This window comes from Sorex fumeus, unplaced genomic scaffold (genome assembly GCF_029834395.1).
Source record: "Sorex fumeus unplaced genomic scaffold, SorFum_2.1 ptg000007l, whole genome shotgun sequence".
Taxonomy (NCBI): Eukaryota; Metazoa; Chordata; class Mammalia; order Eulipotyphla; family Soricidae; genus Sorex; species Sorex fumeus.
In genome coordinates this window covers 12,071,971-12,086,413 of record NW_026606064.1, presented here as the reverse complement: position 1 = coordinate 12,086,413, position 14,443 = coordinate 12,071,971, and the positions used below count along the sequence as shown (strand labels likewise).

Genomic DNA, 14,443 nt, shown 5'->3' with positions numbered 1-14,443 from the left:
CCCCCCCTTTTTTCTCTTCCCCTTCCTCTTTTGTTTCAAACAAGGAAAAGGGAATAGAAATGAAGAAATCACAAGGAAAATAAAGCCCTCAGCAGAATTATCTGAGATGATTGACTGGGCTTCCTGACAAAAAGAGAAAAAAAAAACACTAATTACCTTGAGAGAAACACTGAGTCTCCTGCAGAGCCCACCTCTTGGGCTCCGGGGCCTCCAGTGAGGTTGGCTGACTGATAGGGTGCACGTGTGGAACTAGGGTTACTGGCAGAGTGAGCGCTCGGTGCGAGGTCCCGGGTTTGGACGGATGTGATGCTAACGCCCTCCTTCCCTCTGTGTGTCTGGTTTTGTCTCTTCAGATGCTTGGGGAGTATAACCACTCCGTGCTCTGTTATGACCATGCTTTGCAGGCCAAACCAGGATTCGAGCAAGCTATAAAGAGGAAGCACGCAGTCTTATGTCAGCAAAAGCTCGAGCAGAAACTAGAGGCTCAACATAGGTAATTGGGTGAGAATTTTTCCCTGGAGTGCTAGACCCGGGGGGCCTGAGATTCAGTCTGCGGAGGACAGTGGTGGTTTTCATTTGTTCGCTCGAATCCCGACAGTGACCCTGACACTACTACTAGTCCTCTCCCTTTCCTCTAGACCAGGGGGCTTAGTGCCCGTCAGTGGTGGTGTAGCGGGATCTCTGTGAGATCATCGTTTGCAGCAAACGCTGCTGTTGCAGTCTCTCACATGTGACTTATGAAACCACGCAGAGAGAGGAGAGGTGCAGCCGAGTACTCAGGACTCCACTGCTTGCATTGTTATTTCCATAAAGCCCGGAAGTAAAATCATTTGCCTGTGCTGTCTTTGCTCTTTCTCCTCTTTTGGTCTGTCATTATGTCCATTAAGTGATATTAAGAGATACTATTTGACCCACAGTTAAATCAGATTTATTTAAGTTTTAGTACAGTAATGGCATTCTATTATACTTATGTATTGAATGTATATAATTTATGTGTCTCATATATATATATATGTATGAGATCTCACAAACATTAAGACCACTGAAGAAACTTCATATAGCTCAGAAGTGAATCTCTTACAGATTAGGTTTTATTTATTTATTTATTTATTTATTTTTGCTTTTTGGGTCACACCCGACAATGCACAGAGGTTACTCTTGGCGGTGCTCGGGGGACCATATGAGATGCTGGGAATCAAACCCGGGTTGGATCCGTGCAAGGCAAACACTCTACTCGCTATGCCATAGCTCCAGCCCCATAGTCTTAATGTTTTAAGTCTTTTTTGATCATTGGAGATTTAAAAAGATACTTGAAACTCCTTAAACTTTGATATTTGCTTGTTTTCCAGTTTGTTGATTGCACAACGCGAAAGGAATGGCAGGCTACGTGTTTATGCCTAATTTCTATCATACCTGACTCAAACTTGCTTCTTTCAATATTATGCTCTTAATCATCCACTGTGTTTTTTTTTTTATACTGTCCGTATAAGAACTAAATGTAACTAAAGTCTATAAATCACTCAGTAGGTAACAGAGGTCTTTGTGACTGAAGTAATCAAATTTAACAAGTTGATAATTAGTAGAGAACATTCCTTTCTAAGCAAAGTTTCCGTATTTTTTTTTTGATCCTATAAACTAAGGAGCAGAATGTGAGAGCAAGGTAGTTGGTCCCTCTCTCTCTTGTTTGTTTTTGTTTTGGACCCACACCAGTGGAGCTTAGGGCTTCGTCCTGGCTCTGCACTCAGGGATTCCTGATGGTGTTCAGGGAACCATATGTAGTACCGCGGATTGAACCCGAGTCTGCTGCATGCAGGACAGGCTTATGTTACTTGCTGTCCTACCTCTCCAGTTCCATGTCCCTCACTCTCAATCTTGTCTTCAGGCAGAATCAAAAGGAAAAGATGAAAAGGAAGAGTCTAGAAAGGCTTGGAATGCCTGTGGAACTATTGCCAACTTTGAGGAAAGAAGTGGTTAAACATGTAAAACTGTATAGTGTGGGGTTATGTATGTACTTTTGACATCAAAAAGCCCAACACTCCAATCAATGTCAAGGTAGTCGTAAATGAGTGTGGAGAGTGGTACAGTGGGCAGGGCACTTGCTGTCCATGTGGCTGACCCAGGTTCCATCTCCGGAACCTCTTATGGTCCCCTGAGCACTATCAGGAATGATCCCTTAGCACAGAGCTAAAAATGAGTCCTCAGCACTGTCAGGTGAGGCCCAAAAGGGAAAAAAATAATTCCATTTAAGTGGAGAATTTATTTATTTATTTTGGCTTTTTGGGTCATACCTGGCGATGCTCAGGAGTTATTCCTAACGCTGTATTCAGGAATTACTCCTGGCGCTGCTCAGGGGACCATGTGGGATGCCAGGGATCGAACCCAGGTTGGCTGCATGCAAGGCGAACACCCTCTTCTCTGGGCTATCCTCCGGCCCCTAAGTGGAGAATTTCGTGTCCTATTTTCATTCCCAACTTTTAATAAAATATGCCGTTAGCCTCTTCATTCTCAAACTTGGCAGTACAGTGGTTATATGTTCAAAAGAAAAAATATATATATCTAGCAATTATTGGTGAGAACCAGAAAATACATGCCTTTAAGTGGTTTTAGAAGTGAGTTTGGAAGCTCTGTAACTCTCTCCTGGTATTAAAAACTCTTAAGATCCCTCCAGCGAACGCTGAATGAGTTGAAGGAGTATCAGAAGCAGCACGACCACTACCTGAGACAGCAGGAGATCCTAGAGAAACACAAGTTGATCCAGGAGGAGCAGATCTTAAGAAACATCATCCACGAGACCCAGATGGCAAAAGAGGCGCAATTGGGTACGTATGTCTCCAGTCAAACGAAGGTGTGCATCCCATGACACACACTTCTCGCCTGCTTACTCCCATAACGCCCATAATATCACCATGAGGTGGTAAAAGTTGTGCTTAACACTTCTCTCCGTGGTTAAAACCTGGAGCCATCACAGTGTACCAACAACCTCCCCCTTCCCCCCCGGATATCTGGATTAAGTTCCTATTTCAAAGTAAACACCCGATCTTTTCGGCCTCAGGAGTCCTGATAGTCCTTTTCCCTTCGGTGACTCCACTGGCGGGTTCTCCTGCATTTTTCTGCTTATCCTGGAAATCTTGTGGGAATGCAGATTGTGATTCAGGGGCTCTCAGTGTCTGACCAGAATGTCTTCCCAATTAACTCCCACTGATAAGTCTCCACTGGCCTGAGCTGAGAACACGCAGGGAGTCCACGGCCCTTACTCATGGACACATGCATCCAGCCTGGCTGGCTGGCTAAATGGCCCTCCCCACCCCTTGCTCCCTTGAAAGTAAATGCTTGCTTTTATTTTACTTTAGTCTGGGTTCAGAATCTACACCCGGTGGCACCCAGGGACTGCTCCTGCATTGTTCTTCTCTGTGCTTGGGACAAGGTGCATTACAGGGGACCAAAACAGGGATCAGTGGCTCTTCGCTAAGTGAGATTTTAGACTAGGGTTTATTTCAAAAATGCGTTTTGTTTTTGTTTTGTTTATTTGAGGAGCATATCTGTTGGTGCTGGGGGGCAGCTAGTCAGGGTTGCTCCAGGTTGCTCTGCCAGCTGGTGCCAGAGATCAAACCTGGGCTTCCCATGTACAAAGCACCTGCTTGTGTCCTTGGAGCCATCTACCTGGCCCGGCCTTGCGAATTCATAACCCGAGCCAATGGGTTACAGGACTGCATGTATGTGCAGTGTTTTTGACTTTTGGAGCAAGTAGGTTTTATTAAAATCTTATGTCTCTACGACACCATCAGAGCCACTGATCCAGAGAAACTGGTTGGCAGGAGACATTTGATCTGGTTCTAGCCAGAACATCCCATCTTTGATGAAGCCTTAAGTTGTTAAACCTTCGACAGTTTGTCCCCAGAGAATAAATTAAGAAAATCTCTTAAATTACACTCTTCTCACTTGACAACGACGTTGCTCTGGAAATCCTTTTAACCTTTGAATTTTAACTGTGATCGGTTCCAGGCTATCAAACAGATTTTCCTTGCTAAGTGTGTAGGTTATTTCTCAGTTCCTGGGATTCTTTATTACTCAGTCTGTGCTAAATGCAACCAGAGCTCTTAAATATACACATGAAACAGAACTACGATACATAGATAGCAAATCCCTGCCAGATAACATAGCCCCAGTCTCTTGAAAGTGACGTAACAGGGCCAGATTGCTAACAGCTTCATGACCTGGAGTACATGTTCTGCCTTCAGACAGCCCTGCTTCAGTATCGGGCATTGGATGGTCCCCTGAGTGGCACGAGAAGTGACCCCTGAGCACTGAGTGGGGCATAGCCCCTGAGTACCTCTGGGTATGACCTCCCAAAACAAGAAAGAACAAAAGATGTAGCCCGTAGATTTTCCTGTCATAGAATGTCACTGCCAGAGGATTTCTCGGTGACGATCTAGTAACCCCTTAGTTTTGTAGATGGAGACACTGCAGATTCTCTACAGTGCTCAGGGCTACTCCCAGCTCTGTGCCGCCGGTCACTCTGGGCAGTGCTTGGGGGACCACGTGGTGTCGGAGAACAAACCTGGGCCTCTGGCAGGCAGAGCATCTCCTGCACCATCTTTGGGCTGTCCCTTCAGCCCTGGGAAGTCTTCAGAGTGGTCTGCTCTAATTGTTAGCGCGTGTTCCCTTATCTACCCTGTCAGAGTACTCCGCCAGGCTCGGAAGTACACAGGGTTGAAACTAAAGAAAGAACTAACATGAGGGCCTGGAAGACTGCTCCATAGTTGGAAGCCTGCCTCAAGAGCGGGGGCTAGAAGGCAGCTGAAATAAATAGAGAAGGGATCACTAAGCACATGATGGTTGGAGGAATCGGTCGGGATGGGAGATGTGTGCTGAAAGTAGATAAAGGACCAAACATGATAAACGTCTCTCTCAGTGTCTGTATTGCAAACCATAATGTCCAAAAGTAATCCCATCAACAGCCAAGACTCAGAAACTATAAAAACCAGCTCCTGGAACCGCGCGGCCGCGCAACATCTTATTATAATATCTTATTATCTCATTCCTACTTTGGACAAACTGGCAGTTTACCGAATGTAGCCTGCCCACACGGCAGAGTCTGGCAAACTCCCCGTGGCGTACCCAATTTGCCAAATACCAGTAACAATGCTGGGTCTCATTCTCCTAAAGAGACTTGAATATAATCTCAGGACTGGGATGAAGGAGACGTTACTGGGGCCTGCTCGAGGCAATCGACGAATAACAGGATGATTTGTGATTTTGATTTGTGAATGTCCAAAAGTAGAGAGAGAGTATAGCGGAAATTGTCTGCCATGGAGGCAGGGGGAGGATTGGAAAGAGGGCGTATACTGGGGAGATTGGTGGTACGGAATGTGCACCGGTGAAGGGATGGGTGTTTGATCATTGTGTGATTGTAACTCAAACATGAAAGCTTGTAACTATATCTGATGGTGATTCAATAAAATTTTTTAAAAGTTTAAAATTAAAAAAAAAAGAAAAGACTGACTTACACTCAAAATATTTGCTTGGCACCGCTGGTCATCCTCATTGGTGTTATTTCCCTTTCTTACTCCAGGGAATCATCAGATATGTCGCCTGGTCAACCAGCAGCACAGCCTACATTGCCAGTGGGACCAGCCTGTGCGCTACCATCGCGGCGATATCTTTGAAAACGTCGACTATGTCCAGGTGCTTGTCTCGGTCTCCGAGAGTCCTTAGAAACTCCCACATGCCTAAGATTGGTAGCACTTTCCTCCCAGGGGCCCTTAGGAATTCAATCCCTGAAATGTTTGATTGTCATATAAGGCCTAAGGATGTTGTTTATGAAGTCTAGTTTTGTAGCAAGAATACTTGCCATTTCTGTTTCCCAAAGTAATACATTTTGTGTATTTTCATGTGTATTTGATTCCTTCATCAACTTGGAAGCTAGAATTGTGTTTTTATTTCTATTTAACAAAAAGTTTCTGACTCCCTTCTTACTAGAGTAGGACATCTAATTTAAAATTCAGGAAAGAGTAGCCATGCTCTTTCCTGAAGTCATCGGTCTAATTACATTGCTGTAGCTGCAGACACCAACAAAGCGACTATTACCAACAAAAGCATATGTTCAGAACCATTGCTAGGTGCATATTTTTCTTCTCTTTCTGTTTTGTGTGTGTATGGGTATGTGTGTGTACATAGCTTGTGCATTACCTATGCACAGACATATACATACACTCACATGATTCTGACCTAGATGGTTAGGAGAAAATTACATACAAATTACACTAGAGAGAGAGAGAGGAGATGGAGACAGAGAGACAGACTGCTCTCTCCCCTGTTGCTTCTACCCACAATACCAAATTTTGTAGAATATAGATAACTTTAGTCTAGGTAGGGGAGGGGAATAATGAACTAAATCAGCTGACTATTATTATTGCTGAAGCAGGATCATTTTTATTGGAACTTAATTAGAAAGATGTGAGGAGAGAGAAAGAGAGAAGTACATGTTCAAGAGAGACCACAGGTTTCTTTAAAGTGGAATTAAGCAAGTAACGAAACAGACAAGAAAGTGATATCCAGGCGTGTTCAAGAGTGAACACAGGCTTGAAGCACAAGCTCAACTGATTATCAAAAGTATAAGAGACCAGATCACAGAAAAGAAGAACAGGACAAGGAAACGACCTATGCCATTGCTGTCATACTACGGTGGCGTGTTGATCTGGCATTTGCTAACCAAACAATGCTGTCGGAGCCTAGAGTTCGAAGTTAAAAGATCAGACTGTTTTATCACTGATGTGCTTTCTGATTTCCTGTCACTAATGCTGACTGTTCTCTTATTTGGGACAACTCTGTAATTTGAACTTTTCCTTTCCCAGTTTGGTGAGGATTCGTCAACCTCCAGTATGATGTCTGTGAACTTTGATGTTCAGGCCAATCAGAGTGACGTCAGTGATTTGGCCAAGGCTTCCCCTGTAGCCCATTCCGTTCTCTGGATCTGGGGCCGGGACTCTGACGCATACAGGGTGAGTTAATGGAGGATGATGACACCACCGCAAATAGACAAGAGCTCTTAAATCTGTACCTTTCAGCCTCTGATTAATCTGACTCCTCTCATTCTTCACCTTTATTCAGCAAGCTCTTAATAAACTTCTGTTAAGTAGAAGGCCTGCCATTAGGTTAGGGAAGTGAGACCCAGGGTCTGCCTTTTTTATTTTCTTCCCCAATCAAGTGGAGCTGATAGACATCCTGATTTCAGTGCGAGACTTGAAGCACTGAGTATAATTATCTGCCCTAATGACTCTAAACCTGAACTAAGTGAATGCTTTCGGGTACTTCACTTACTTGATCAACGTTGTTTCATTGCATATCCGCTGCATACCAGACTGAAGAGAACTTATAAGCTCCTCATTCTCCTGAAGCTTATATTCTAGTGGAAGATGGAAATAAGAAGTTCATAAATAGAATCTTCCGGGCCAACTAAGAAATAGTTGTATGTTGGTCAATGAATAGGAGGACAAAGACTACCTTTCTTTCTTTCTTTCTTTCTTTCTTTCTTTCTTTCTTTTTTCTTTGTTTTTTTTTTTTTGTGTGTGTGTGTGCGGGGGGTGTCACACCCAGTGATGCGCAGGGGTTACTTCTGGTTCTCCACTCAGGAGTTACTCCTGGCGGTGCTCAAGGGACCATATGGGATGCTGGGAATTGAACCCGGGTCAGCCGCGTGTAAGGCAAACACCCTACCCGCTGTGCTATCACTCCAGCCCCGAAAGACTACATTTCATTGTGATTGAATTTTCATAGCGTATCAGGCTTTTATTCTGGTATAGCCACCTAGTTTTGAGTTTTTTGGTTTTGGCCCACACCCAGCATTGCTCAGCACTTACTCCAGACTCTGTGCTCATGAATCATTCCTGGCGGGGCTTGAGGGGCCAGGTGCAGTGCTGGGGGGTTGAACCCAGGTCAGCCACGTGCAAGGCAAGTGCCTTACCCAAACAAGAGCTGTATACTTCAGCCCATAGATTTAATTTTAAATTTGTTAACTTTTGGGAAGTGAGTTTAGTAAGGCTCTGATACTTATATTTAGGATATGCTTGTACTTAGGATAAAGATTATTTTGTAAATCAAGAAGCAGTTGGGGCCAGAGAGAACTCAAAGCACTGCTTTACCTGAGGGAAGCTCAGATTCTGCCTGCTCCCCCGAGCACAGCCAAAAGCAATCCCTGAGCACAAAACCAGGAGTAGCCCATCTGTACTACCATGTGTGGCCCAAAGCAAAAAGAAACAGTTGTCAGGCTTAGGCTTTCTCAAAGAATTGTATCTCTTCCCAAAACAAATCACAGATTTCCCCCTTAACATTGGCTCACACAGAAGAAAATTTGCCTCATGCTGCAGGAAGTCTGCTCTACGACACACTCTCAGAATGGTCGAGTCATTGACCTGTTCTTTTTCCCTTGTTGGTTTTCAGGCCACATCCAGTGGCGCTTGATGGCAGCTCCAGGCTTGCTCAAGGGACCATGTGGTACTAAGGATGGAACCCAGTTCTTCCACGTACAAACCTGGCACCTCAGCCATCTCCCTGCCCAACATTTGTTAAAATTTGATTGCACTGAGATAACATAATAACACGATTACAGTTATGTTAATGCTTAGGCTTTGGGTGTCAGAGTTACTGCACCTTCATCACTGCTGAAGCGCCGTGACCCCCACTGTGAAAGGTGTACTTCTCCCTTTTCCTCAGCCTCCTAGTGCTGCTTTCAGATTACAGCTTGTCTTCTCCGTGGCCAGCAGGTGATGGCCAGTAGCACCAGGAGCCTTGTGGTTTACAGTCCTGCTGCTGATAGGGTCTCCTACATTAACACTTGACCACCATTCAGAACCCTTCCTCCTCCTCTGAGTTAAACGCTGCCCCCCGCCAGTCTTGCCCCCTCGCTGCCCAATCCCCCCAGCCCCCTCGGGTGGTGTGTTTCCTACTGACTCCCAGTTCTCGTGTTCTCGGTTCCCATTGTCTTTGGACATCCAGTATTCCCCCGTTCTGTTTCCTTACACTGCACGGGTGAGAGAGATCACTCTGTGTGGGTCTCTCTCCCTCTGACTCACTTCACTCAGCCTCATACTCTCCAGGTCCCGCCGTGTAGTGGCGAACTGCATGACTTTATCGTTTTGGAGGCCGAGCTTATTGCGTTGTGTATGTGTACCATTGTTTGTTTACCCAGGTATCTCTTCTTGGACACTCGGGTTGTTTTCCAGATGTTGCCTGTTGCGGAGAGTGCTTGTGTCTTTCAGAAGTTCAGTTATTACGTTGACATATTTGCTCCAGAGACTCACAGGAAACTTTCGTTTCTTTCTTAGGACAAACAGCATATTCTGTGGCCTAAAAGGACAGACTGCGCAGAGAGCTACCCGAGCGTCCCGGCCAGCGGGGAATTGCCAACCTACTTTCTACCTCCAGAAAACAAAGGACTCAGGCAAGTGCTGGTGGACTTGGCAAAAGCGCTTGATTCTGCATGATGGTCACCTGGCGGTCTGTGCCAGCACCAGGCCCAGACTTGACAGGTTAAGTCTTTTGTCTTGCTGTCGCCCAGACTCTATCAAAGTGAATGCTGTTCCTTTCTCTTGTGCCAGGATCCACGAACTCCACAGTGACGATTATTCTTCCGAAGAAGTCGCCCAAACCCCCGACTGTTCCGTAACTGACTTCAAAAAAAGCCACGCTCTGTCCTACTTAGTCAAAGAACTAGAGGTTCGCATGGATCTGAAAGCCAAAATGCCAGATGAGCATGCCCGCAAAGTAAGGCTCCCTTAGGCTGGTGCTTGTTGCCGTCCCCTCGCAGGTGGAACAGAGTGTTGGCGGGAGGCAGCTGTGGTTGCACTTTGCGTCTCTGAAGCTGCAGGAGCGGGTGAGGGCACTCAGAGGCCAGTCGTACTCGTGGGCGAGTGCCGGGAAAGTGCTGATCTCGGTTCTGGGCCATTCAGAACCCCCACCCCCCCGAGCACGGCACTGCGTCCCCGGCGGAGACCGTTCTTGCCACCTCCCCTGAGCCAGCGGAAGTTGGAGTAGGTGGAAAGGGGAAAGATACCCTTTCCTTAGGGGCCACGCTATGACCTTCTATAACATCCTTAGAATTCTGCAAATGTTTTGTTATGCGTATTGTCAGTAGCACACCATAGACACAGAGGTGGGGGGGAAATTACCTTTGTACAGAGGAAAAGAGATCATCACGATGACCTCCTTTTAAGCTTAATCTCGAAGTCCTTGCGACATTCAGAAAGTACCGGCTGGGGCAGGGAGACAGTGCCAGGATTAGGGTGCTTGCCTTGATTGTTTCCAGACCCAGTTTCAGCCCCAGGACCCTGTTGCCTCGAGAGTTGCTGGATGTAGCCCTGGAGATCCCCAGGCATTGCCAGGGTCGCCTTAGTCATACCAAGCACCCCAGGGTCCTCATTGCAGTCCATTCGTAGGCCCTGAACTTCCCGCCCAGTTGACTTGAGTATCTGGGAGTGTCGTGTTCTGCTCACCCCTCACCCCCACTCCAGGCCCTGTATCTACTAAGAGCAAAATAAATCCCCAAATACCAGGTCCTGTTTGAGAGTACAAAGATACTGTTGGACCATGATCCCTACCTTCAGCTTGCTTCTAGTTGATAGAAGTGCTTTTCCTCCAAGCAGGATTTTATTACAGCAGGCATTACATGCTGCTGTCTTCTGAGCTATTACTGATGGGCTCTGGGTTCTTGGATTGCCTCCGTGGGGTTTGGTAGGCTGCCTGGATATATATGGGGGTATCTGTGTCTGAACTTTGGAGTTAGAAAGACTCTAGGACAGGTCACCAACGATTGGCATGTTGGTGCCCTCACAGTAAATATGGGTCTAGTCAAGTGAGCTGTTTCGGAGAAGCTCAAATACTGTTACTTGTCTGCGTTCTTTACAGATGTCTTCCCTGCTAATTTTCAATTGAGTCCATCTTCATTTTGATGTTTTCAGATTTTGCTTGCCCGTATTAATAATTATACTATCCCAGAAGAAGAAATTGGGTCTTTCCTATTTCATGCTATTAATAAGGTAAGTCACCTACGTCAGTCACCTGAACTTGAGTTAGCGTAATTTAAAGTTAAATTAAAAATCTCATTGATGGGGCTGGAGCAATAGCACAAGCGGGTAGGGCATTTGCCTTGCACGTGGCCAGCCCGGGTTCGATTCTCAGCATTCTATATGGTCTCCCGAGCACCACCAGGAGTAATTCCCGAGTGCATAAGCCAGGAGTAACCCCTGTACATCACTGGGTGTGACCCAAAAAGGCAAAAAAAAAAAATCTCACTGAGAGTAGGCACCCCGGATTCTCACGGTAACGGGAGTATCGGGTATGTTTTGCTCCAGCCAAATGCCCCCATCTGGCTGATCCTCAACGAGGCTGGGCTCTACTGGAGAGCGGTGGGAAACAGCACCTTCGCCCTCGCGTGTCTGCAGAGAGCTTTGAATCTGGCTCCGCTTCAGTACCAGGACATTCCTCTCGTCAACTTGGCCAACCTCCTGATTCACTACGGCCTGCACCTTGATGCCACCAAACTGCTGCTCCAAGCCTTGACCATCAATAGCTCAGAGGTGAGAGGGGGATGGTTTGCATAAAAAAATTTACAGGGGCCCCAGCTGGCGATGCTCAGCCCCACCAGACCTGGAGCCGACAGGACCGCCCACATGCCAGGCCCTGGTTTCACCACTGGAGTTAAATTCCCAGGCCGTGGGGTGGAATCATCTGTTTCTTTGTAACTCCAGATGCTGAGGAAGGAGATTCAGTTCCACGGGTGTAATGAGTGTTTGAAATCCTTGCTTTGAGATGGGGGCGGGATGGGGGAGGGTGGGGGAGAAGAGAAAGGATGGTAGAACAAAGACCAGAAGATTTGTCCCTAATAAACAACTTCCTCAGCAGTGGCCTACTTATCCCCAAAGCCAACGAGAGTGTCGTCGTCCACAGCAGTGTCACAGCTCAGCACCCAGGAGGCTTCTTGGGACTGGACTGTACTGGCTCCATACCCTGGCTTTAAATTCAGAGTCCAGTCGATGGCTTTTCCCTTTTGGTGGGGAATGGGGGCACACCCGCTGATTCTCAGGAGACCCTCTTGGCTCTGCGTGTAGGGGTCGCTCCGCCTGGTATTCAGGGAAGCATGCAGTCTTGGGGCTCAAAAACTTCCACGTACTGGGCATGCATTCAGCCCATTGAGCAAGCGCTCCATTCTCTGTAATTTGTATTTCTCGAGAGGAGATGCAGGCATTCTTGTGTTCTGTTTTCAGAGTGAAATTTGCATATCTTAAGAGAATAAAAGAGAGTTTGTCTTATTTTATTTTTGATGATTTTTCATTTTAAATGAGTAAAAATTATAGTTACTTTTTTTTTCTTTAGAAAATTAAATAAGAATGATAGAGCTGCTAAAAATACACTGGTACTTTTTTTTCTGCCAGTCTGAAACATCTGGTTCTTACTATCTCCTACTCATCACAGTAGGAATGCCACTTAGTATCAGACTGCTTTACAACTTAAATTCATAGAGAACGCTATATTAACCAAATCAGAACACAGTTTAAAGCAGGGATGGGGAGCTTCCAGCCTGGGGCTGGATAAAACCCATGAAATCCAGCAATCTGGCCTGAGTTCGTGATGGGCAGACACGGCTGCTCTCCATAGGCTGTATCAATAACCAGGGATATCACAAATATCCAACGGCCCACCCTTAGCAGAAGAATGGTTTCCCTCCCCTGGTTTAAAGGTTGTTTTGATAAGAATAGATACATGTTCAATATGCCCCAATCCTCCTTTGTGGAAGACCATGCACGGACTACACCACTGCCTTGAAGTTAATGATTTTATGTCAGGGTTTCTAACATACTACTACATTTGCTTTTCACATCTTAACATCTCTGTTAAGGATGGATGCATGTTGCCGAGCATGGTGTTATAATTACTGGTGAAATAAAACTAAAAAGTTGGTTAGATAACTCTTCCCCCTAATCTGAATGTTTGTAAGTTTTCTATCCAAAAGTACCTCTGGAAGAGGTGTGCATGGTTGGTCTAGGTTGATTTGGGGTATCCCACAGTTAACTTGTATTTCTCTTTCTTTGTGGGGCGGGTGTGCTTGGGGCCATACCCAGTGGTGTTCTGGGCTCTATTCCTGGCTCTGCTCAGGAGTGACCCCTGGCAGTGTTAGGGGGACCATGTGTGCTACCGGGGATTCAATTGGCATTGGTGGGATGCAAGGTGAGGGCCTTAACCCTTACCTCAGTCTTCCCCAAAACTAAATTTTTAACGTATGAAAGAAAATATTGTCTATTAAAAGAGTTTGCTTTGAAATAGAAAATTTCACAAGTAGATTCCAAACAGGGATTTACAATCCCTGTTTGCCAACAAAGTGCATCAGATAGTTACTGAACACGTAGCCTGTGCTTGGGGTGGGGACAGGGGCCAGCCGTGGAATGGGAGGAAGTGGACCCCCGTCTGACTGGCTTCTCCTGGGTCCCTGTTTGCACCAGTAGTCACAGCAGTCAGGTCAAGGCAAGGGGAAAGGGCACCTTCCTAAGTGGGTTGCCTTTCCCCGTGTGAAAGTTACTCTGAAATTTCATTTGTCACAAACTGATATTGCGGGTATTTGCCTTGCATGAGGCATGCCCAGATTTGATTCCCTGGCACCCCATATTGTCCCTCTGAGTACCATGAGGGGTAATTCCTGAGTGCAGAGCTAGGAGTAACCCCTGAGCACTTTGAGTGTGACCCAGAAACAAACAAAAACACCCAAAACTGTGGTATTGCAACAGGAATAAAAGTAAATGCAGGGCTGGAGTGAGAGCACAGCAGGTAGGGCGTTTTGCCTTGCACACGGCTGACCCAGGTTTGATTCCCAGCATCCCATATGGTCCCCCGAGCACCGCCAGGGATAATTCCTGAGTGTAGAGGCAGGAGTGACCCCTGTGTATCCTGTGTATCGCCGGGTGTGACCGAAAAAGAAAAAAAAAAAGTAAATGCAGACCAGAGTAGATACATAAAAAATAAATCTCTGTCAGCACCCACCTATGTCCGTCAACATTTGGAAGTATTTCCTTGAAAGCTTTATTTCTGTGCAAACATTTCAAAGTTGCCACTCTCGTGTGCTGGTGACCTGCAGAACATTTTATTAAAAAATGTTTGTTACTGGGGCCGGGGAAATGCTTGAAGTTCACCACCGCCCCCCCCCCCCGCTCCCCCCCCCTTTCTAATTTTCAGCACCACATATTGTCCTTGAGTACCACTAAGGGTCAGTCCTAAGCACAGAACCAGGAATGGCCCAAACCTTGCCCTCCCACCAAAAAAAAAAAAAAAAAGTTTATTATGGTATAACTCTCATAGTCATCAGTTTCAATGGTTGCCGAAAGGTTTGGTGAATTGAAATATCCTCACTCACTCCTCCGTTGGGTGGTTAAGTTGCTGATAGTGCTTTGCTATTATC

The 14,443-nt window shown here is 46.0% G+C and overlaps 1 protein-coding gene across 2 annotated transcripts in view; it reads left to right on the top strand.

Annotated features, from left to right (window-relative positions):
- Positions 1-14,443, top strand: part of TTC17 (tetratricopeptide repeat domain 17) — a 119,687-nt gene that overhangs the window by 30,352 nt on the left and 74,892 nt on the right. For both annotated transcript variants that reach the window (XM_056133254.1, XM_056133245.1), the window contains exons 8-15: positions 354-493; positions 2,659-2,819; positions 5,573-5,685; positions 6,855-7,001; positions 9,324-9,439; positions 9,597-9,762; positions 10,956-11,033; positions 11,349-11,573. In XM_056133254.1, coding sequence (XP_055989229.1) covers positions 354-493; positions 2,659-2,819; positions 5,573-5,685; positions 6,855-7,001; positions 9,324-9,439; positions 9,597-9,762; positions 10,956-11,033; positions 11,349-11,573 — 1,146 coding nt within the window. The remainder of the gene's footprint in view (positions 1-353; positions 494-2,658; positions 2,820-5,572; positions 5,686-6,854; positions 7,002-9,323; positions 9,440-9,596; positions 9,763-10,955; positions 11,034-11,348; positions 11,574-14,443) is intronic.